Source organism: Eschscholzia californica, unplaced genomic scaffold, assembly GCF_041429995.1.
Source record: "Eschscholzia californica isolate CP2 unplaced genomic scaffold, dmEscCali1.0.p SCAF_4, whole genome shotgun sequence".
Classification (NCBI taxonomy): Eukaryota; Viridiplantae; Streptophyta; class Magnoliopsida; order Ranunculales; family Papaveraceae; genus Eschscholzia; species Eschscholzia californica.
This window is the reverse complement of record NW_028238461.1, coordinates 35276221-35301724: the sequence shown is the minus strand read 5'-3', so window position 1 is coordinate 35301724 and position 25504 is coordinate 35276221. Positions and strand designations below refer to the sequence as shown.

The 25504-nt window shown below is 38.1% G+C and overlaps 2 protein-coding genes across 5 annotated transcripts; one reads left to right on the top strand and one right to left on the bottom strand.

Annotated features, from left to right (window-relative positions):
• Window positions 1-6187: 6187 nt before the first annotated feature.
• On the top strand, window positions 6188-12493 carry LOC147544316 (uncharacterized). 4 transcript variants are annotated; one of them, XM_086638390.1, is made up of 8 exons: window positions 6303-6628; window positions 8365-8587; window positions 8625-10291; window positions 10969-11191; window positions 11664-11723; window positions 11811-11876; window positions 11958-12157; window positions 12234-12493. In XM_086638390.1, exons 4-7 carry the CDS (start codon window positions 11003-11005, stop codon window positions 12147-12149), a joined length of 507 nt encoding a protein of 168 aa, XP_086494516.1. In that variant the 5' UTR covers window positions 6303-6628; window positions 8365-8587; window positions 8625-10291; window positions 10969-11002; the 3' UTR covers window positions 12150-12157; window positions 12234-12493. The 4 variants fall into 4 exon arrangements, with proteins under 4 accessions (XP_086494514.1, XP_086494515.1, XP_086494516.1 ...); XM_086638391.1 differs by having other exon boundaries at window positions 6379-6628; window positions 12224-12493; XM_086638388.1 differs by lacking the exon at window positions 8625-10291 and having other exon boundaries at window positions 6188-6628; window positions 8365-8455; window positions 11076-11191.
• A 9967-nt stretch (window positions 12494-22460) lies between these two features.
• LOC147544315 (uncharacterized) lies at window positions 22461-23462 on the bottom strand. The gene has a single exon (XM_086635675.1). It carries the CDS (start codon window positions 23460-23462, stop codon window positions 22461-22463), a length of 1002 nt encoding a protein of 333 aa, XP_086491801.1.
• Between the last annotated feature and the right edge of the window lie 2042 nt (window positions 23463-25504).

Below are 25504 nucleotides of genomic sequence, written 5' to 3'. Positions count from 1 at the left end.
CATGACGAAAGATGAAACTACCACTTCCCACAAGGTCCAATTTATAGGGCCAAACCTTCGTAAGGAGGAACGGTCAGACGCCATGATCGAAAAAATGGCTTTTATGAAGCAATAAATTTAAAATGCGAACCAGTACAACACCGCGTAGGGAAAATCGATAACTATAAGACTTCAAACAATAAAGGGAGAGCGATGACAAATTTATTTACCATTAAATAAATCTATTACAGAAGAAATTGCAATCAAGAGACATCAAGAAGAGTGTGACCATTCATGTCTATTATAGAAGAAATTGCGGAAAGGTAAAGGAGTAGATCAGTTGTCTCCGACAAATCTGAACCAGAGAACAAGAAGGAAACCGAAGACAATATCCTTTACCACCCAGATCGTCCTCCTCTAGGTGGCAAACCCGCAATCGGCATCTGGACCACCCATATCTTGTGGATCAGAGCCAAATTGGCACCCCGGGTAGCCACCCCAATCATCGAAAGCTCCACCTTTCGCCATCACCATCATCGGGAGAATATCTCTTGAAGAAACATCAAGCATAAACTCGAACAGGGGCCTCATCTTTAAAATACCAACAAGTATAGGAGCTAAGGGAAAATATCAAAAGCAAAATCACTGAAGAAAAGATGAGAGTTGAAGAAAACTCAAAGCTATTTATAGTGGAGGAAGAATATCAAGAGACCTCCTTAAACAAGAGGAAAGCATTAAAGTAAGCGAAGAAAAAGTAGCATCGGTAACGCACCAAGTCATAATGACTGGGCGTCAAATCGCGACTGAAGACTGACTAAGTCAGAGAAGGAATTAATGGGACCCGACAAGGCTTGTTCGTCCCTGCAGTTACAAAACACCACGTGCCCACGCATGGCAACAGAGGTATCGTGGGCAGTTACCCAAAAGATCAGCGCCAAAAGCGCGTGATCAGAGGATAAAATCCATGACGTCAAAGAATCGCGCATGTAAGCAGAAATCGATCTCCTCAGGCAGAAATCGAAACGTGTCACACAGGAGGTGATACGTGTATACTCTTCCAAGGAACCATCACTCAGTCTGCTCGGCTAAAACAGCTCCGCCAAACGGAACCTCGTCAGCACAGTTAAAGAAAAAAAGCTCCGCAAACAGCTTAGCTAAAATTTGCCCCGGAACACGGAGCTCAGGAAATTCAAAAGAAACGACCGAACTTCACGAAACAGCTCTGGTCCAGGTATACCCGTTGTCTTCAGAGTCATTTAAGATATTTAAATATCCAAACTCAAGAGTCCCTTTTACTCTTCAGCCTCTCTACTTTCGACTAAGGAGTGGCGGGACTCATGGTGATGCATAAATTGTCCATACGTTAGCTAACGTCAAAGAGTCAAGATCAGACCTGAAGTCCAACGTCACCCGGCTTAAGGTAACAGAACAGCTAAACCCTCAACGCTCCGCCACCTACGCCTCCAACTGGGAGGTCGGCTAGGATCACCTAAGAGGTATCAGCCTTGTTTCACCCCAGACACGAACAGATCAGCTCTGGAATCTCTAAGGAATAAGGGGGGTCCACGTAAGCTAGGCGGATGTCTCACATCCCAGTCGATTAAATATCTTAAGTGTTTAAGCAAGCTTGGACTTCAAGAGTCTCAAAGGAGAAAACATCTCTTAGAATATTTATCACCTCAACTAGATATCTACGAAGGATCCTTGAACTCAGGAACTTCTATTTATCTTAGATATGAGATAACTACAAGGGAAACCCTAATCACGGACTGTGGGAAACTTTCCTAATCGATGGATCACAACCACCTCATCTACACCGTCTAATCACAGTCGATCTGCTTCAGCCTATAAAAGCCCCCCCCCCTTCGTCTTCTACAGAGGACAAACTTTAACACGATCAATCAGCCAGAAAGATCACCCCTCACACAGAGTTCCCATAACTCGCCCCCAAAAGGTTCAATCAATATTCAATCTTTTACTGCAAAGAACATCCTAACTGTCTTGAGCGTCGGATTGGTTTTCGAACTCTTTGCAGGTTTTCCCTCCAAAGGAGCAGGAGTAGAAGTTGGAGCGAGGAACAGGAAGAAGGAATATCAATCATCCAACGAAATATTCGATCATAATGGACGCTGTCATGCATCAAGTCCCAGTTTCATGCTGATATAACGGAAGTCATTTTTTGACATCAACAACATCCACTTCGCAAGTGGAGCAGGAGTAGTATAACAATGTAAACGTTGCTTCAACTGTTCCACTATTTCAACATGCCACATTTGCAGGTATAATGTGGAATTTGTATTCATATTCTTCAACATTGACGTTCTAACTTGCTCCCCCCCCAACGTGTTATCGAAATCGAGTTTCTTTGATACAACATGATATCCACGATGTCCATCTCCATAAAATGGAACTTATATGTTTATGTAAAGCATGAGGAAATTTTTGCAAGTACAAATAGCAAACGCTGAGGTTGCAAGCGAGCGGATAAGTTTGGGTTTGAACTCTTGAACCACATCATTTTTTCTAAATCCTTATTTTGTTCGGTCAGTGCAGCACACCTCTTTTCTTGTTCGATAATTCTTTCAGCAAAATTTGGCCCTTGTTTTCTAGCGGCATTTGTAGCAGTTATCTTACTTAAAACAACTTCATATTTTGATATGTCTCTGTGACGAATTCTCAAATGCAGTTTGCTTCTTAGATTTTTGTCATTTTCCTACAATTGGTTCACAGGACTCTTTTATATTTGTGTTCTTCGGAGTACCTATGAACTCTAGTTCAACTAACATTTGATCTCTCACACAAATTGGTACCCCATCCCACCTTTTTTGGATCTTCTCTAAAATAGGTAAGTGAAAAAATGATACCTTAGTATAGTCCTTCTTGATTGTGTATGAAAGTTGTTTCCAATATGGATCAATAACATCAATTGGTATAATAGAATCTTTTTGTTTAAATTCTAAAAATTCATGTACGCATGGTAATCCATAAGCACTCTGAATGTTGCATAAACAATTTTCTTTGTATCGGCATACAATCTTCTCAATCTCGTCCAATATTAAATTCAATGCCCGATGTGCCACCATATTACGCTGTTTATCAAACAATTTTCTGTTATGTTAGTGCATAACAGTTCTTAATTAGATGTTTTTCAAATGAGTTTGTAATGTCGATAAACTCATGTTCACACTCTGCTCTACTCGTTGATGTGTGCCGAAGTGTTTACCTGATTAGTCCAAAAATGTACAAATTTTTCCTTATAAGGTGTGATCCAAGTATCCATACAATACCTTACTATTTCATTATCCTTGTAAATTTTAGACCACTTAACCTTGAACTCATGTTTCAAAATCTTTTTCAGTTTCCGCCCAAGTAACAGGGTGTTAGTCGGCCATGAAACCTTCACAAGAAAGGGCATTTCTTTCATATATAGTCGCTACATGGGCTTGAACGTACCTATTTACATGTCATGTACAAAGAAGATGACGAGCTTTCGAAAATACCACGTTAATTGCCTTCATTAAAGCAAGATCTCTATCGGTTACAATAACAGAAGGAAGTTCACCCTGCATATATAGTTGCTTGAGATATTCCAACCCCCACCGAATGCACATGCAATAGTGAAAGTTTTTCCAGTTGAAGTACAAGATACGACATGAAAAAGGGGTGCTTAAACCTATTTGTCTTGTATGTGCAATCAATAATGACAACTCGGGAAAAACATAAAGCAAGATTTACATATTTTGGATGTGCAAAGAATAAATTAGCTACCTCATCAGAGTATTCATGACACCGGTGTTTCACCATATATTGGTGGTCATTGCATAACTTGTAGAATTGTTGCATAGCCGCCCTTCCCTCACTAAAATCAAGTTTGATTCGTTTTACTTCGTTGTATATTGTCGCATCAGTGCAATAACTATGTTTGTTGCGTTTTTGAGGTACAAAAGGATTTGTTTTGGCCGGACCCCGCTCTTTGTTAAAGTCTCGACAAGTTCTTTTTATTCTTTGGTTAACCGAGCAACATACGCATGTCTTGTAAGATCTTCAGGAAAAAACATTGATGATGTATAAAATGTCCAGACGTTGACTAACGTCTGAAGAGTCAAGATCATACCTGAAGTCTACTGGGTAAACCTGGCTTAAGGTAGCAGGACCGATGAGCCCCTGATGGTCCACCAGATATTCCCCTAACTGGGAGGTTGGCCAGAAGAAATCAGCCCTGCAAAACGCCCTTGGCATGGATAGATCAGCCCTGGGGTCTTCAGAGGAGTAAGAGGGGTCCAAACAGATCCGGCCAATGTCTTACGCCCAGAACTGGGGAGGCAGCAGCGCTAGGCGATCTACCGACTTAATCCCGAATCTTCCAGAAAGATCTCAGTCGGCTACACATCTCGAAGTGTTTAAGCCAGCTTGAACTCCACGTAACTAAAGGAGGAAACTTCTCTTCTAGGAACCATCACATCGGCAAGATATCTACGAAGGATCCTTGAACTTAGGAACTTCCACTTATCAAAGATCCGAGATAGACTCTAAGAGAAACCCTAAATACTCAAGAGAGGAAACTTTCTCTTTGGTCTGATGGCAAACGCCTCACCACCGCCACTAATCATAATTGGCCTAACATCGCATATAAAAGGCCCCCACATCGTCCTTCCCAGGACATGATCTCTTTACCCAAAAAGATCACCCAAAACTCAGAGTTCCCATAACTCGCCCCCAAAAGGATCAATCAATGTTCATTCTTTTACTGCAAAGAGCACCCTGACTGGCTTGAGCATCGGAGCGGTTTTCGAACCCTTTGCAGATTTTCCCTCCTTTGGGAACAGAGAGCAGGGAGCAAGGAGCAGGAGCAAGGAGCGATGATCAGGGAGAAGGAGGCAGAACAGGAGGCAGAGCAGAAAGCAGAAAGCAGAGCAGGATTCAGGAACTCTAAACCGAGCGAAACTCAACCTAACAGAATAATCAAACATAACGGAGGTTGTCATGCATCAACTCTCGATTTCATGTTGATCTAACGGAAAACCATTTTTTGACATCAGCAAACATGATTGTGAAAACCATTATCTACTTTAACCAACAATTTTTCCTCAGCCACACATTTTCCTGTTAAGTTTAAAGGACAATTACGTTTCATTGACCCTGATCTTCTTTTTTTCATGTTAACCTTAGGCATGTAACCTTTTTTTTTTTGTAGCTAACATAAGCACGACCCCTCTCTCAAATTAACACAACGAAGGAACCAACTCCTCCATTATATAACTGTGTCTGTGAAGAACGACTGACTAATACGATTTCATGATGCTTTCCAACATTTGTGCACCACTTGACAACTTCTTATTTCGTTCCAAATACTAAAAAGTTAACAAAAGTTAACCGTTAGTATGAAGAACAAAACTTGCATAAATTTAAAAATAAATTTATCGTATAAATGTACCATATCTGTCTCGAAAAAGTGGGTCATATCAGGTCCAAAGCTTTAACTTCTTTGAAACTTTCACCTCGTCACAAATATTTGGCTACATAAAAAATATGAATCATTAGAAACAATCTTTGCAGAAGAAAAAAATTCGATCAATATAACAAAAACCCGACCACAGTGGTCTAAATGTATTACATATTCGGTACCAAAATTTTGAAACTTTTTTGGCTTTTTTGGTAATGCAATGTGTCATTAATTCCGACCATAGTGGCAAAAAATTATCATCCTCACCAATTGAGAAAGTGCTTGAAATTCTGTCAACGAAGAGATAACCTAAAAACTTGATTTTCTTCTACTGAATATCAAATAAGCATTTTTCTTACATCTTGTCACACGTGTTCACCAACATTATCACTAATTGGTTGTATTAATTTGCTAGATTGAGAAACATCATCTTGAATTAATGAAACACCATCTTCCGTCAATGAAACACCATCTTCCGTCAATGAAACACCATCTATATATGTCATGAGACATATTAAACACCTTAAATAAGAATAAACAAAATTATAGTAGTTATTAGTGGTGATTGTTTGTTGTAGAAAAGGTAAAAATAAGATTTTATTGTGAAGTTTGTAGGGTTTAAGAAAGATAAACAAGAAGACAAAAAACACTTTGATATATTCGATCTTTGCTAGTACTATTTTTTAGTTTTAGTTTTAGATCCCTATAAATATTTATTTATTTATTCTTACCCTTAAAAGTAGTGTCCTTCTCGAAATTGGTAAAGGGACGTAAAATGTGGAAAAGAATCATTAGGAGAAGGTCCCAGACTCCCAGTACTAATTAACCATGTCCCTATAAAAGTTGCCTTAACAATTGGTAAACCTGGAACAGAAAGGTTATGGTTTCAATCCGGGAACCAAAATACCTAGCCCTCGACCCCAAACTCACTCCTTTCCTCGAAGATCCTCCCAACTGTTCTTCACAAACAAAGGAGCTTTCTACTTTTTCTCTCTCTAAAATTCTCTACTTTCTCTCTCTACTTTATTCTTCATCATCTGTGCTTCCTTGATCATCAAACTGTTACATCTAATAGTTAACAGAGAAGAAGAAGAAGAAGAAGAAAAAGAAGAAGAAGAAGAAGAAAGAACAGAAGAGAGAAAGGAGGCCATGGGACAGGCCTTTCGGAAGCTTTTCGATACTTTCTTTGGCAACAGCGAGATGCGAGTACGTATTTCAATTTAATTTTAACTTGATTATCCCCTTCTATACTTCAACAGATCTTATCCTTATCAAATAATTCCTACTCAATTTCATTCGTTTTCAATAAATTAATAAAATTGGTAATCAATCTCTTAGATTCGTCATATATCAATTTTGGTATTTGAAAGAAAATTTTACTAATGATCTTCAAGATAGTTCTTTCATATAGATTAGGACCTGAAGGAGAAATTGAGAAACTAAATTTAAACCTAAAGAGGTGAAAATTAATTAAATCAGAATTAATTATCACATAATTTACATTAGAGAGTTGATATTTTCTTGTGATGGAATTTGAGTTACCTTAAGATCTTGACATTCTAGTTCCATTTCAGCTGCTGTTGAAGTCCTCATGCAGCTCATTTTTGTGCTTTCGTGCCGTTTCATTTCAATCGTCTCTTTATGCATAGGGTTATAAAGACTTAGAAGTTCATGGAGGCCAAATTCCTTAAAAATCTAGGCTAGGCTCGAGATATAAAGTAGTCCTAATTTATGCATCATACTTCTTTAAGAATCCCAATCGATGTTATAAGTCAGCTCGATTTTGGTCTCAAGTTATAAACTTCGTATGTAAACCCAACCCTTTGCCGATCATCTTAAGAATCAGGACTCTTCCTAAAAAATTCTTTAATTACATCACATGGTTCAAAATCACCACCTTCTTATTTAACTCACTCACAATCCCATAACAATCCACCCTCTCCTTGTCTTTTCTCTTCAAGTTCCTATATTTTTCTTTAATGGTAGACGAATGTCCATCCTCCCCACTCACTTCGTAATTTAACTCCCCCCTCCATTATCCAATTTTAGTCATAAAATTTGAACAAGTGCTCCCACTCTCTTCTTTCTGACGTGTAAAACTCTCACTTTAAATCTCCAAACTCTCAAGTTCCTTCTGCAATTTGCTATATATCTCTCTCTAAACTCTCATCCTCTCAGTTGGCGACCTCCCGCGCCTGCTAGATCTGACCTTTTTCTTAAAAAGATGTTTATGGTATCTTGGCATGTTTAGCATTTGTTTCTCTAAAACTCTCATTTTCTCTCTTTAGAATTTACTATTTCTCGCTAAAGGCTCACGGCCATTCAATGCGACGTTTTTTACCGCGCTTGCGAGATGCGGAAGATACCTAGTGTATTAATAACTTAACAATGTCAATTAGTGAACTAGTTATAGAAAAAAAACAAGTAGTGAATAGGATATACAGTCACGCATGCCTGTATGGTGGTATGTGTCCCTTTGAGGAAACAACGACACTCTTCGGATGGAATTTCCGGATACTTTATATGGATTCATAGTACTTAAAGGTGGTAAATCCTGATGTAACTACATACATGTGCATGCAAGCACACACAAACACATGCAATGTTACAATAAACGTTTTCCGCCTGAAGGTGGTTGCTTCAAAAAAGCGAAGCGCTGCCTTGAGGTGCATGCCTCGACTGGCAAAAGGCATATACTTGTTCTTTAAAGAAAAAAAAAACGATACCACATTTATGCAACAAAATAAGATATATAGTCTTTTTCACTTTGCTACAATGGTACAAAGAAAGTGTTCAACAAACAAGAAATATAAATTTTGTTACTCCTTATGCTGCACAAACATAAACGACACTTGTAATGTTAAATGATGCTTGTAAGTTTATGAGTTTATGTGGTTAAGGAAGTTCTTACTTACTAATTGTTCTGATTTGAGGTGGGTTAGGTAGTGATGCTTGGACTTGATGCAGCGGGTAAAACAACCATCCTGTACAAACTGCACATTGGAGAAGTATTATCAACTGTTCCTACTATTGGTGGGTGATTTGCATGCAGATTTATCTGATTAGGAATTTGCAATTAGTATCTCTTGTTACAGACATCGTTATCGTAATATTATCTACTAGATTTTATTTCTAAGGTTAGGAGGTATTGACAGTTATATGTGTGTATATATATATATATATATATATATATATGGTGAAGTTCGTGTTGTTGATTGCACAATGAAAATTAAAACAAAAATTTAGAGAATAAATTTGTCCACCACCTCTTGGTGTAATGGTTGGGCATCCACTACGCAACCTGTAGTCCCAAGTTCGGCCCACGAAAGTGGAAATCCAAGATGTATTGAATTGGGGTATAAATAAATTAAAGGTAGATTAGATGGGATTTAGGCCCCTTAGGACGGCCTTTAAGGGTTGATATATGGCCTTTTAAGGGCTCAAGATGTCTTAAATCATGCTGTCATAGTGCTTATTCAATTCATGAATCTTGATGTATCTAAGTATCTTGATATCTTCAATGTCTTGTAATTACTCTTGTAGTCTATGTCAAAAAAAAATAAGAGAGGGACAAAAAAGCAAAAGTCGGTATTACAGATAATTTAGGGAGAAAGTCAACGGATATTTATGGGAAGATGATGCTAAGTTATCAAGATTTTTAGTGGGAAAGATAATTTAGGTAGTTATTTTAGTGGGAGACATTGAGGTTGGAGAGATTATAACAGAAAGTGTTAGATGATAGGGAGACAAGAACTGAATAGAAGTGGGAAAAATCATTGGGGATTATAACAGAATCTAATCAAGTGGGAGAAAATCACCCGTTAATTGAAGAGATTTGAGATGAATATCGGCGGGTTCACGGGTTGGCTACATGAGAATGAATAAAAGGTCACCCTCAATCTAACACCTTGTTGAACATATCTAGAATTTATAAATATTTAAGCACTTGTAATGGTATAAATAAACACTTAAACTGTATTTCAATTGACAAACACAAAGCAACAATATAGTTTTACCCTTGAAGGGGGAGGAAGTCGGAAATACTACTATACTAAACAATTTGAAATCTTAATCGTCATATGAGTTACGAGTTTGTAGTGAATCAGAGAATAGATGTGCACCATACATAATAAGCTCCTGGATTAGCTTTAGGGATACCAGAAGAAAGTGTAGCTTTAAGGATACTATCATACTATAAGTGAAAATTTTAACTAAATAAACCAAGATTTTTATAAACTATATGCTTTACTCTGTCTGAAATCTTTTGGTCCAGAAATGTCATCTTTATTGTGATACTGAACAATCATTATATAGTATATAAAAGATTAATAGGTAAAAAGTCTGTTGTGTTCATTAATAGCGATGAATTATTTTAATTGTTTGCACTATTACTGCATTTTTTGTGAAGTATATCCTGAGATTTGGAACGTGCTTCTTTGGCTTTGTTCCAATTCAGGGACATGTATTTTGTTTCACCAGAAGAAAAAAATTCAGTAATAGGCCCACATATGACTAGGTTGACTAAATCCGGAGATTTTGCCTTCTTATCTCAACCAGGATGAGAGCTTTAATTGCTTTTAGCAAGGTACTAAATTTCGATTTGCGGTTATTTTCCGTCAACTTGGAAATGGAAATATTTTGGTCCGCGTAGAACTACGTAGAAATGTAACAAACCCATAGAAATGATTGAAAACTTGCGCAAATAATGGAATCATGATTTCATTCTTAGTCACAAGGTTATTGAACTTTGAATAGGTATAAAAAGCATGTTACATTACTCTTAACAATTATTGATTGAAAATTTCGGGACAGTTACTGAATTGTCGTTGGTGGGAGCTACTTGATAATGGTATTAATGGTGGGTTATATGCTCACGCTATGTTGAAAAAGTCGGCAACGGGGACTAGTCGGCTGACCCGGGACTGGGCTTAGTCGCTAATAGTCGTATTTACACGGGACTAGTCGTATAACATAAATATATAAACATTTGAGACAAATTCAAACCAACCAAAGTATTCTAGCATCATACTAGATGAAACGCTATGAAATCATTCAACAATCACGGATATATTCAAACCCTAATAACTACATTCCAAATTTCCAATTATAATCATGCTTTCAACTTTAAAAGACTAAGAAATCAGTCAAGAAAGCAACAACGTATGGTCTCTAGAGAGCGAAAGAGTAGTTAGAAGAAAATAAAGAGAGAAACTAGCTTCAAATCTTGTTTGAAGAGGAGGATAGCTTCAAAATCTACTTGAATCTTGTTGATTGATGTTTGGAGATGAGAAGATGAGTGAAGAAGGCAAAGCTTCAAACCCTAGAGCAGTCTTCTCGTTGGAAAATAGAAAAAAAATAAAAAATACATGCTGTCCCTTATGAGTCCCGACTAGTCGGACTAGTCAACTCGACCTAGTCGGGCCGAGTCGGGGCTTTACGCGAAGTTAGGCCCGACTAGGGTTTTCAACCCTAGGCGAGTCGGCAAAGTGGGGACTGAGGAGTAGTCGGGGACTAGCAGGGGACTAGTCCCGACTTTTTCAACATAGTGCTCACATGATTCTAATTTAATTAATAGGAAGTATGGAGATCAATCTTTTGTTATTATGTTATAATGCCAAAGGTCGTGCTTTTACCCCATGTTTTCTTTATGTAGGTTTCAATGTTGAGAAGGTTCAGTACAAGAATGTGATGTTCACTGTCTGGGACGTAGGAGGCCAAGAGAAACTAAGGCCACTCTGGAGGCATTACTTCAATAATACAGATGGGCTGGTAAGAGTCAGTGGCTTCTATTGGGTGTTTGTGTTAAATTATTTGTATCTGAATGAAATCCTTTAGGGTTCTGTAGCCTTGGTAGTTTTAGTATTAAATGACGGAGATACCAAAATACTAGTAAATTAGTAATAGAGTAGAATAATTGTAAAAGAGAGAGTCAGGGTGAAACTCATTAGATATTTTAGTTGTTCAAAACTCGAAGTTATAGGTGATCACTGACGTAAACGCGTTAGTGGAAGCTCCATTGTGGTCTCCGTCAGTTAAACATTTTTATTGCGGCCGGGTGTATGATTTGTGGGGCCCACATGTGGTCTTCACGGTTTACATCATATGTTTCGTTTGAACTTAAGAAACACAATTAGTCATCAACTGAACACGATGCCAAATAGGGCATTCCCTTCGAGTGATGACTTGCGAGGGGCGTAGCTAGAAGTTCTTTTTTGTTCTAAATTGATGGTATATTTTGCAGATCTATGTTGTTGATTCTTTGGACAGAGAAAGAATTGGAAAAGCGAGAGCTGAGTTTCAGGTTATAAACATCATTCTTTATCCTGGTCATTCTAGATCCCCTCTGATTCGATTTGTAGATTCTGAAGTTATCTCTGCTTTTGTTTAGACCATCATAAAAGATCCATTCATGCTGAACAGTGTCATATTGGTGTTTGCAAATAAGCAAGACATGGTATGTTCGAAAACATTTTCACTGACATCATCTGAAAACCTGCCCAGAGTTATTAAAGCTTGTTGCCCTTTACTTTGATAGAAAGGAGCGATGACACCAATGGAGGTGTGTGAAGGACTTGGTCTTTATGACCTAAAAAACAGAAAATGGCATATCCAGGGCACTTGTGCTCTTAAAGGAGATGGTCTCTATGAGGGGCTGGACTGGTTATCAGAAACACTCAAGGATTTAAGAGCTTCTGCATATTCTGTTCCAGTCGGCACCTCCTCGTAACTCCACAGGTTCTCTCTCTCTCTCTAGTACCTGTTCCTCTTCATATCTGCATAACAAACACTTATTGTGAATAGGTCTCTTCAGGTTAACACAACGATGAGTAAAATCTGAAGGTTCAATCGTCGTCCACTCGAAAAACAACAACAAAATTTACACCATTTATGTAAAGATGTATTGGATCGCTGCTTCGCTTTTAATTCATCAGACTTAGTTGAGGTTCATCAAATGTGGTTGATGAGTAATCTTTTGTTGTTCCCCTACATTACTTGTTATTAAAGCTTGATTCTTACTGAATTGCTTTATATGACCTTCACTGTTATAGAAATTGGTGTGTTTTAAGCTAATTATAATCTCTTTGCTATTCCCACCGGCCACATTTGTTAGTCATAAATTCTTTTTTTTGTTTGTCTATTTTTGAAGTCTTATTTCTAAAAATAGAGTATTCGAATTCTTACTATTTCAAACAATACATATTACTAAAAGGAAAAATTCTTAGTCTAAATTCTGCTCAACTTTGGCTGGCGTAAATATTTAGGTTATTTTTCAAATGGTCTCTTAGTTTATTAGAAATATCCATATGGTGTTCTTTTAGACGTTACTGTTACAGGGATGTTAAAGTCAGATTTTTTATTCCAATGTCCCTTTAATTCTTTCACATCAATTCGTTTTCTCTTTTTCTAAAAATTATCTTTCTCTCGTCATCTTTCTCTTTTTAACCACAAACTTTGGTTCATCTTTCATCTTCCCCAAATGATGCTCTCTCTAAAAGTTATCATCTCGCTTCCACAATTGTTTCTTCTCTCTAGAAATTCTCATTTCTGTTCCAGATGATGACCTAGACATCTTTCTTGGAAGATTCTCAACAATTAAATTAATTAACAAAAAAAGGTAATAATTCTCGAGAAAGAAAGTGTAAAGGAATTAATTCTCTGTATCTCAATTAGAGATTCAGAGTTTGTATTTATATAGTTGCAATATAAAATCTGTTACATGATTTGTGGGATATAATCTTTGATTACAATTTACATTTAAAATTCAAGATTTAAACTGAATCTAGATCCTAATTTATAGACACCAGATATATCCTAACATCCCCCCTCAAGCTGAACCGCTGGATCCATGAGTGAAAGCTTGGTACAGAGAGTTCGATGACGAGATTTGATTAGGACCTTGGTAAAAATATCGGCAACTTGGTGCTGAGTAGGAACATAAGAGACGCGTAATGAACGGCGGTTGACTCGTTCCCTTACGAAATGGTAGTCTAAATCCACATGTTTAGTACGAAAATGCAAGACTGGATTGTACGCCATATAAGTCGCACTTACATTATCACAATGTAAAGTTGGCGGCTCTTTCATTGAAATTCTTATATCTCGCAGAAGAAATTGAATCCAAGCAATATCAGTTGTTGCATAAGCCATTGCCCGATACTCCGCTTCCGTACTACTCCGAGATACCGTCGGTTGCTTTTTCAATGTCCAACAAAATTAGATGCTTCCCAAGGTAAATACAACTACCAGACATCGATCTCCGAGTATCTGGATCACCCACCCAATCGGCGTCTGAGTATGCGTTTAAACTTATATCTAAATTTTCGATTGATGAAGTGGCAGCATTAGAATAAAATAAGCCCCTGCCAAGAGTTCCTTTCAAATAACGTAAAATTCTCTTAACAGACCCAAAATGAACATCATTTGGAGACTGCATGAACTGACAGACTTGATTTACTGAATACGAGTAAGTAATATTAGGTCTCGTAAATGATAAATATTGAAGGCCTCCAACAAGTGAACGATATAAAGTTACATCAGTAAAAGGAGTTCCATCAATCTTTGAAAGCTTCTTACCACATGGAGAAGGAGTTGTAACAGGCTTGGACAATAGCAAATCAACTTTATTCAACAAATCAATAGTATACCTTGTTTGAGTCACGTGAAGGCCAGACCGATTTCTTTTGAGTTCCATACCTAGAAAATTATGAATGTCTCCCAGATTACTCATAGAGAATTGTGAATTTAAGTTCTCTATGATTGAATTTAAAAGCATTGAATCAGAACCTGCGATAAGAATATCATCTACATAAAGCAATAATATGATAATGGACTATGAAGTGCGGTAGGTAAATAATGAGGTATCTGATTTGGAACCAATGAATTCTAATTCCTGAAGATAAGAAGTAAACCTCGTGAACCATGCACGAGGCGCTTGCTTGAGTCCATAAATAGCCTTGTGCAAACGACAAACATAATCAGGATAGGCTTTATTAATGAAACTGATTGGTTGTTCCATATAGACCTCGGTATCTACATAGCCGTGAAGGAAAGCATTTTTTACGTCAAGTTGTTTGATCTGCCAACCTTTAGTAATAGCCACATTCAAAATTAATCTTTGATGTGACACTAAAATGTCACATTTGGAGAGCCTAACTTAGACTAATTATTCCTTTTCGAGTGTTATCAATAATATTTTATGTGTTTTTCATGTTAGGTACCTATTTTGGAGTTAGACATGAAAATCGGAATAAAGGGAGCGAATCATCACTATCATTTCATGTGCCGAAAATGAGAGAAAAAGACTTCAAGCAAATCAAATGACAAGTATAGTTAATGACGAGTCCGACGGTGAAAACGGTATTCAATTCGGAGTCCGGACGGGGAAGATGTGGAAGAAAGAAGTCCGAGGGTATTCTAGTCCGTTGTAAGAGTTTGAAGATGTAGAGACAAGGATGGAGGCACTCTCTTGGTTTCTAAATCAAAGCCCAAAACCAAGTCCAAGCCCAAGAAATATTAAGAGAAGAAGAATTGGGTAGAGATTTTATAGGCACCCATTTGTGGTCTAAAGACTTAGTCAAGTTTGACTAAGTCTAGGGTTTGACTCAAGTTACAGTAAGGGGTCAAAGGCTACTATTCATCTTCTTCAAGAATCATCAACCAAGCAACTAAGAGAGAGAGAAAAGAGGAGGCTAGAGGCTAGGGTTCTTCATCACCAAAAGAAGAGCTTGAAGAAAGAGGGAAAAAGAGAGCAAGAGGAAGGAGGAGCCGGCCCAACACGCTCCAACTCCGGGACGCATCTGCAGCTCGGGCCAGCAACTCTGGGACGGCCGGAACAGCAAGACGCACAAGCAGCAAGGCTGCTGTTTGCAGCAGCTCGAGTTCACAAGAGCTGCTGCTCGGGGTGCTTCTCATGCTCGGCAGCAGCTATGGAGGTTGCGGCTGCTTGCTAGGGACGCGCACACTTGCACGGGACAGCAGCTCTTGGCTCGGGCAGGAGCTATTTTGGTCGGATCTATGTTCTCTTGGCCGGATTTTGAAGGTTTTTGGCCGGATTATTTCTAGGGTTCCGGCCACTTTCTTGGCCGGAAACCTTAGGTCTTTTACTCCCCATGTCTTGATCTAGCTTCCCATGTGGTTTGATTTGGTTTCGGATTAGAAATTGTAGAGAGAGAAAGCTAGGGTTTAGCTTTAATGGAGGTTGAGTTCTAAATGTAGAAGATGATGGTGGTCGCTATGGGGAACCCAGAAATTTGTTAAGGGGAGATCGGTTGGAATTGAAGACTAATATTTCCCGACGAACTTAGCCTCGAACCATCATCGAAAAAGGGGGATTCTCTCACCATTTCCTTTGCATTTCCTATTCAATCACCATATTTAGCTAACTTTAGTGTGTCGATTATATGAGATGAAATGTGATGAATTCGTGATTACGTTTAATATGATTTGACGTTTTGATTATAATTGATGTTCATTTATTTCGATTATCGTTTTGATCGTATTTTCATGTGTCTTGTCAAGCACTTCGCATAGTTAATAGACGAAACGAAGTATTCGATATCGATCGTAGTCTAAGTCATAATTTCATGTGTCTTGTCACGCACTTCACATAGTTAGGCGACTAGGCGACACTTTCGATGACTCGGGATTAACCGATTTAGACGTTTGTTTGACTAAGTATGATCTCTGGATATACATAGTACTTAGAGACATCTACTTTAGGAGTCGAATATCGATTATACTTAGGAACATTAGATCGGACTACACGTAGTCGTAGGTTTATCATTATGGATTCCCGGACTTCGACACCTCTCTCGCTAATTTGTTGCCCGAATCGAGTCTTACCGTCTCCCGACTCTTGTTCCTCCTACTTTTCTCTCGAATCTCTCTTGCCCATTTACATTTATTGTTTAGTTAGTTTTACTCGCTTTATTCTTTTTGTTACTCTTTCAATCAAAACCCCTTATTCATCTTTCTTCCTTTCTTTTTTAGTTTAAGTTAGCATTTAATATCTAGACCGAGGGATAAGACCCTTCGATATCCAAACTACCTTCCTATCCTTGGATCGACTCCGGTTTTACCGGTTACTACTTGATACCTCCGCTTGGGTGTGCAACCTTTTCGGGGTCCATCAATCTTATTGTGATTGATTTTACTACCGGAGAAAATGTCACGTCATAATCAAGACCATATTGTTGTGCATATCCCTTTGCTACAAGACGGGCCTTATATCGATCAACACTTCCATCACTCTTGGTTTTGACGCGATATACCCATTTACACCCGACAAGATTCATACTTGTATGTCTCGGTACCAACGACCACGTTTTATTGCGTAATAAGGCATTAAATTCATCCGCCATTGCTATACACCAGTTCTGATCTTTAATCGCTTCACTGAAACATCTTGGTTCCTTAGGTAAACAAGGTACTGTAGATAAAAGAGCATATGAAATATTGTATTTGGAAGCTAATAATGAGGGTATTACCTTTGACTTTACAATACCGAACTTTGATCGAGTGACCATTGAATGACTCGGCTGAATCGACATTGAAGAAGATGGATCAGTCACAACCGTTTCAAGAGAAGAATTAATCTCATCCGGGACAGCAGCCTCGTGATATGTTGAAGGAGAGTGAGGGACTTCATTGTTGTTGGGTAATTGTGCTTCACAATTATGGAGTGATGAGAAAGTTGGGTTCTCAGGTGGAATGAAGTTGGTGGCAGAGAAGCATGTGGAAATGAATTTGAATTTGTGGGTTGGGAGGAAATGGGTTCAGAGATTTCTAAGAAAATCCAACTAAGTGCTTCATTGATTTTTATTTCATTTGACACATTTTGAACTGATGTTAACGCATATGGAAATAAATACTCATCAAATAGGACATCCTCGATTGATTTTCGGATCAAAACATCGATACCCCTTATGGTTTTCACTGTACCCAATAAAGACACATGGTTGAGACTTATACTCCAACTTATTTTGCCTATACGGGTTAAAAGAGGATAGCATCGGCAACCAAATACCCTTAAAAAATCATAATTTGATATTTTATGAAAAAGAGATAGAAATGGTGATTTGTTTTTCAAAATTGGACTCGGTAAACGGTTTATTAGATAAACGGCAGTTTTAAATGCAGCAGCCGAAAAATATTTAGGAAGGTGGCTTTGATGAAATAATGCTAAACCTGTTTCGACCACATGACGGATTTTTCTCTCAGCCATCCCATTTTGTTGGGGAGTATGGGGACATGAAAATTGATGCAAAATCCTGTTGTGCGAAAGATAATCACGAAAAGAAGTTGAGGAGAACTCTCCCCCTCCATCGCTTTGAAATATTTGAATCTTCCCTTGAAATTGGTTCTCAACCAAACATTTGAAATTTTTGAAACAATCAAAAGCATCTGATTTATTTTTCAAAAGATGTAACCAGGTATATCGAGTGCATTCATCGACTAAAATTAAGAAATACTGAAAACCAAGAGAAGACATAACTGGCGAGGGACCCCACATATCTGAATGAATGACAGAAAGAGGACTTAAAGAGTGAGATTTTGAAGGTAAGTATGGTAGACGATGATGCTTAGATAAAATACAACTTTCACACATATTGAAGTCAGACGAATTGTTTAAAGAAGAAGACGCTTTATTTGACAAAATTTTATTAATGCTACGAACATGAGGATGACCAAGGCGGATGTGTCAAATGGTATGCTTTATTTTGGTTCCTAGATAACAAGAATTCAAAGTCCTAACTGAAGTACGAAAATCACGAAGCGCCTTTCCCAAACATTGATATAAGCCTCCCTTTTTAAGGTCGTGAAGGGCCAGCTTCCCCGTTTGTCGATCCTACACGGAAAATTGAGATCGATCAGAAATAACCAAGCAATCAAGATCTTTAGTAAGTTGGGAGACAGAGAGTAGATTCTTGGCAAAAGATGGAACATAAGGAACATTTTGTAATGTAAGCGAAGACGAATTAGTTTCTAGTTTTACTTTACCAACATTCTGAACAGGGAAAAGCTCACCATTACCAATGGACACATGTTCATTACCATAGTAAGGCCTATGTGTCACCATAGATGATGCATCGTTGGTCATATGATTAGATGCTCCTGAATCTGCATAGTAGTTTGGATCAAGTGCAACATCATTCGATTGAAAGGCCGCAAAAGAGTGCGGAACATCATTCGGTTGATAATTCTGATCTTCTCGATGATAGCAATAATATGCAGTGTGTCCTACTCGACCACAAATCTGACAAACAACCTGATTACCTTGATGTTGTAGTGGATTTCCAAGAATAGAGTTTTGAGTATTCGAAGAGCGATTCGCTGATTTGTTGGAAGCAGCTCATTGTTGTTGTTGGTGGCCATAAGATCGACCTCCATGACTTACCCCTCTTGGTGGGAAAGACCCACGATGATTTTGGTTTCTAAAATTTGGAGGTTTTGGTTGACTTGGTTGTGGGTTTTGGGCAATGAGGGATGTGGAAGAAGAAGATTGATTCAGTTGAATCATTTTCATTTCTTGAGTATATATTAAAGGTTGAAGTTGAGTAAAAGATGGGAGATTTTTCTCTAGTTTCAATGGCTGTCACAAATGCAGAATAACCTTGTCCCAATCGTCTTAAGGTGCGAAGAACTAATTCTATGTCAGGAACAGGAGCATGAGAAGCAGAAATAGTGCGTGATATTTCTTTGATTTTCCAATGTATTCTGTCATGGTTAGTTGATTCTTTTGAATAGTTTGAAGATGTAAGATCAGTTGTAATTTTCTAGCAGTGTTTTGTGCAGAAAAGGTGTCTTGGAGCATGGCCGGCCCTGCTCCAAGACACCTCAGTGTTTTGCCTGCTTTGGGCCCCCAATTTGAAGGGCCCCCGAAATCTCATTTTTCAAAGAAAAAAGTGCTGGTTTCAAACTTTTTTTAATGAATTTTAAAGGCCACACCAACAGAACTATTAAGAACGTGGGCCTCAAATTCTCTATTTCTAGCGCATTAATTTTTGTGGGACCCAAAGAAAATAAAGAAACAGATCTCACTTTCTCTCTCTTGAAGTATTTACTCACCTTCCACGTCTGCATCCCAACCCAACCGGACAACCACTTTTTATGTTACACGAGTACTAGGCATAATTTTTTTTTTTTTTTTTTTGTTGAACTAGCTTTCATATATTAAATAACAGCGTTATTACAATATTTATTAACTAAAATACAAGGAACGTTCTTCCAAATTTTGCTCACGTTTTTCTTCCTTGCCCATTTAGCTAATCTGTCTGCACTGGAATTGAGTTCTCTTTTTGTATACTTGAATTTCACCACTTCGAATTCTTTTCTGCTTTCACGAATTTTGCGGATGTGGATTAAAGATTGCCAGTGAACCGTGTGATGTTTATTGTGGAGATGTTTGATGAGATTGATATTGTCACTTTCTACTATTATATTCTTGAGTTGATTAGCTTTCGCCCATTCGGGGCCAAGTAAGATTGCCATCGCCTCTCCTTCTTCACTGTTTCTGGCTCTAGTGGATTTTACATTCGCTTCTATGAATTTTGATTCTGCATTGTGAACAATCAAGCTAATTCCCACATTGGATGTTACATTAGTAAACGATGCATCTACATTCACTTTAATAAAATTCTGGGGCGGGGGTTGCCATTTCTCACTAGTAGTATATTTGATTTTCTTCTGTTTAATATTGATTTTTGGAAAGTTTTCGATCACTCTGATAATTTTGCTAAGGTCATTGATTTCATATTGGAAGCAGTGGTCACACCTCACTTTCCATAAAATCCATAAAATGGTCGCAAAGTGAATATTTTCTTTGGTGTAGCAGAGATGACTATGATTTTCCCATGAGAAGATCCAGTCAGATATGGACGTAATATTTTCAGATATGATATTCTAGTTAAACCAAATGTTTTTAGCCAAAGCGCAGTGTAAGAGAGCATGCTCAATAGATTCTATACTAGTGCAGTTGGGACAAGTATTTTATTGTCGATATATTTACCGATTCTTTCCCTAACTGGGAGAGCTTTGGTGCAGATTTTCCAGATGAACATTTTGATGCGCGGAACAGTCGGGAGAGACCAGATCAAATTCCAGTTCTGGTTGTTAGAGTTTTGATTAGTGTTATTATTGCTGAGGTGCTGGTACATAGAGGCAACCGTGAATTTACCCGATTTGGTGAGCTTCCATTTGAGCTGGTCCTTACCTTCGCTGTTCACCGGGATAGTCTTTATCAGATTCTGAATGTTAATGTCGAAATTAGCTCTGAGCACTTCATTATTCCAGGTGTTATTCGAGATAAGCTGAGATACTTTGGTAAGATCGGATTGATTACTGTTTGGAATAGTGCCATTGATTTCAGGAATCCAATTGTCAGTCCAGATGTTAATGTCGTTACCCGATTGCACTTCCCAAGTTGATAGATCGTCAAGAAGGTTGTAGTGCTTTCTGATCGTCTTCCAGTTCCAGGAGTGATGAGCTTTCGCAGGGCCTGGGTGTTGGAGTGCGGGAAGTACTTGGCTTTAAGGAGTTTGACCCATAATGCTTCTGATTCAGTCTTGAGACGCCATGCCATCTTAGAGAGGAGAGCAGTATTATCCAGATCTGGCAGATGAAGCCCTAGTCCTCCAAGTTTTTTAGGAGTGCAGATATAAGACCATGCTTTGGTGCAAATACCTTTCGACTTACCCCACCAGAAGTTCCGTTGAACGGCCTTGATGCTTTTGCTTATTCCTTTAGGAATTGCAAAGCACTGCATCTGGTATCGGGGTACGGCCGCCGCTATGGCTGATATGACCACAGTGCGACCAGCTTGGGATAGGAACGAGTGGTTCCACTTGTTGAGCTTATTCTTGATCTGCTCCAGGATATCTTTGAATATTGTGGTTTTCTGTGCTCCGATAAACAGTTGAGCTCCCAGATATTTCTCCGATGCGGAGGCATATTTAACTTTCAGAGTGCGCATGATCAGTCTTTTAAACTTGGGGTGTGAATTCTTAGAGTAGAAGATGTTGGACTTAGCATAATTAATCATTTGTCCCGAGCTAGCACAAAAGTCCTGAAGAATCTTCTTGAGGATGTGGATGTTGTCTATAGTGTTTTTACCAAAAATGATGCAATCGTCCGCAAAAAGGAGGTGGGAGATCTCAAAGTCTGCATTATGAGTAGGAAAGCCCAAAAACCTATCTTGAGTATTATTCAACATCAACTTACGACTAAGGCCTTCCATAGCTAAGGTAAAAAGGAACGGGGAAAGGGGGTCACCTTGCCGAATACCTCTAGAAGGATAAAAAGTTTTACCAGGTCGACCATTAATAAGAACCGACATAGATGAAGTAGAGATGCAAGTATAGATCATCTTAATCCAATGCTCTTCGTATCCTAGTTTCCTCATGATGTCTGATAGAAATTTCCATTCTATTCTGTCGAACGCTTTGGACATGTCTAGCTTAAGACCAAAATATCCAGCAGAACCCTTCATCTTTTTGAAAGAGTGGATAATTTCCTGTCCCTTAATGATGTTGTCTGTTATCTGGCGACCGGGGACATAAGCTGCTTGAAAGGGAGAGATAATAGGGTTTAAGGTATGTTTGAAACGTTCCGCCAACAACTTGGTAATGATCTTGTAAGTAGTGTTCAGGAGACTGATGGGCCGATAGTCCGCTGGGGTTTGAGGGATAGGGGTTTTGGGGATCAGACATATATGAGTATGATTAATTTCAGGAGGTAAGTGGGCTGTATTGAAGAAATTCTGAACCAGGTCATAAATATCTGCATTGACAGTCTCCCAGTTAGATTGGAAAAAGAAAGGAGGGTAACCGTCTGGGCCCGGGGCAGCTTCTTTCTTGAGACTTTGTATGGCCCAATTGATTTCTTCCTTATCAGGAATAGCTAAAAGGTCTCTGTTCTGGTTGTGTGTGATAGTGGGAGTGAAAAGGTTTAACGTATTCTGATCTTCTTCAGGATTGATCGTCGTACTAATATCAAGAAGGTGAGAAGTGAACGTATCTTGAATGTCTTTTATATCTTCATGTCAGTCTCCATTTTTATCTTTGATAGCACTGATTTTGTTGGTCCTGTTGCGTTGAATAGCCTGAGAATGAAAATATTTAGTGTTCTTGTCACCTAAAGTGATAAAGTTGTTTCTGGATTTCTCCTTCCATAGACTCTCTTGCTGGTTGTAGAGCTCCTCCAGGGCGAGAGTGAGTTTGTGGTCTTCCTCTTTAGAAGTACTATTTTGAAGGCTATTAGTAATCTTATTGATATTATTTTCTATGTTACCGAAGACCTTTTTATTCCAATTAGATAGCTTCTTGCTAAGCTTTCGAAGGTCCTGTTGAATATTGTTGGAGTTCTGATAATGTTTAATATGCTTCCAGTTTTCAGCAATGAAATTGAAGCAGTCAGGGTGGGTCATCCACGTTCTGATAAACTTGAAAGGTTTAGGGGTAGTATGACTAGGATCTTTGTTGTCAAGAAGAATGGGCAAATGGTCTGATCCGACTGCTTCCAAGTGAGTGACTCCATAAGAGTGAAATTGGTTAAGCCAAGGAAGATTAGCCAATGCCCTATCTAGCCGCTCTTGAATCAGATTCTCTCCAAGTTGTTTATTACTCCAGGTGTAAGGATTACCTTGATACCCCAAATCTAATAAGCCTAATTTATTGATAATCTCTAAGATTTTAGGAATATTAGAGTGGGATCCTTTAGATCCGCCATTCTTCTCTATGGGATCAAGAATAGAGTTGAGGTCTCCAATCATCACCCAAGGGTTCTCTTGGTCTTGATTCAGCTGGCTGAGTGTTTTCCAAGGCTTGAACTTGTTCTTTTGGTAAGGAGACCCATAGAATCCAGTAATCATGATGGGATTGGGCCAGCTGACATTCTTCAATTCAGCTTGAATAATGTTGTTGTCTGAGTATATAACTTTGAGATTGAGATGGTGCTTCCAGTAAATAGCGGGACCTCCTGCCTTGTTAATAGGGTCTACAAAGTAACTAGAGTAGTTTTTGGAGATAGGGATGTGTTTATTCATACTGTGTGATTTGTTTTTGGTTTCCGAAAGGAAAATGATGTCTGGCTTGTGTTTCATAATAAGGTTGAGGGTGTGTTTCTTAGTGAGGAAAGTTGAGGCTCCCCTCACGTTCCAACTTAATATAGAAGGGCTATCTATGTTGGGCTTGTTATTGGACATTCTAAGTGTAAGTGAAGGCCTATCCTCGGAGAGCCCGGTATAAAGGCACACCCAAGGGTAATAAGGCAACCCTAGGGGATAGAAGACGGAAGAGGAAGGAAAGCACTATAACTATTAAAACTAATAACTACCAACTACTAAAATAAACAAGTTGAAACAAAAAACTACTAATATACACAGTATTACAAAATCTACTAATATAAGCAGTAAAACTTAACTACTAACAATAATAAGTACATCAAGAACAACTAATCTACCTAAGATCATCAACAAACATGTAATAAAAGATCTTCAGAACAGCTAAGAACAATAGAACCTCAAAATATAACCTATGAGTTGACAGAAAGCATATGTCTAAACTATAACATAGGAGTGAAAGTCTATAAGCTAGAACTATCACTAATCCAACACCAACTCAACAAACTCACTAAGTGGGAAAAATAGAACTAAGAGACTGACTCTAAGCAGAGCTAACTACTACTAATACACTAAAGCTTCTCCTCAATCAACTAAGAAAGCAACCTAGACCTAATACATCACCAGATAAAATATAAGCTAAACAGTTAGATAAGCCAGAACAATCACTATAAATCTAGCATAAATAAGTCACGTCATGCAAAATTCTAACTAGACACCCATTAAACTAGTATTAGATTGAGAATAAAACTTGGAATTTAATGGCTAAAGAGAGTTGAGTGATGTTTTACTACCCTGACTTAGCTGATAATCAGTAGGTGTAAGATTGAGGATAAAACTAGTATTAGATTGAGGATAAAACTAGTATTAGGTAGAGAATAAAACTTGGAATTTAATGGCTAAAGAGAGTTGACCTACCTAAAAGAACAGGAAGGAAGCCACAAGTACAAGAGAAATTTAATGTTAGCCAACAAAGTGAAGTATATGAGTAGATATAACCAGCCAAGAGAAATTCAAGCTAAACATGATAACATGCAAGTGGTATAAGATCAGTTCATTGAAAGCAAAGACCAGAAAAGAGAACAAGAGGGAGAGACTAAGCAGTAAAACTGAACTATCTAACTGACCAAGTTTATAGCTAGATTAATGTATGGGTGAGAGAAGAAGAAAGGTGATCCGTGAGAAAATAAACCAAGAGGAACTAATTTCAATGGCAAAATAGCTAAATCTAATAAACTAAGAGGTATAATCACTCAACCTAAAACACCTAAACCAACCTGAATCATCATGCAGTATAATCCCCAAATTTAAATCAACACAAGCATAGAAACGGAAAAGCTAAAAATCAACCCTAAAAGATTGTAGATAAGGGTTACTTCCCTGAATCCGCCAGATTTCACCTCCAATGTTGTATATTCTCGATAACTACGTTCCTCCTACCATCAGATACTTCCAACAAACTTCAATTCATGAACCGAGACACACTTGATAAACCCGAAAGAAACCAGTATGTTCCACTTTCTGATTATCTGCTTGGATTTGATTGAGATTTTTCAAGATATAAAGGGGAAGATGAAGATTGATTCAAAGAACTAATAGTCGATTGAGGGTGAGGTTGATTGTATGAAGACTGGATGTGATTTAGGGATTTAGTTTTTAGGTTTCGAGTGAAAAGGAAAGAGGGAAAATCGGGGTGGGAATCGCCCAAAAGTCTGACGTCATATCAGACCCTCTCTCTCCTAAAAAAACTCACTCTCCCGGCATAATTTCTTCATCTCTCAACTCTTTCATCTCTTTTCAACAAAAAAAACTCTTTCATCTCTTTCTCAACAAAGAAAAAAACTCTTTCATCTTTGTTGGCTTCAGCTAAGAATAATATCTTCTAACTTGGGGTACATTGTAATAATTTCATCATTATCAACAATAATATAATACCTAGTTCATAAATTTTAAAAAGTATAATTCAC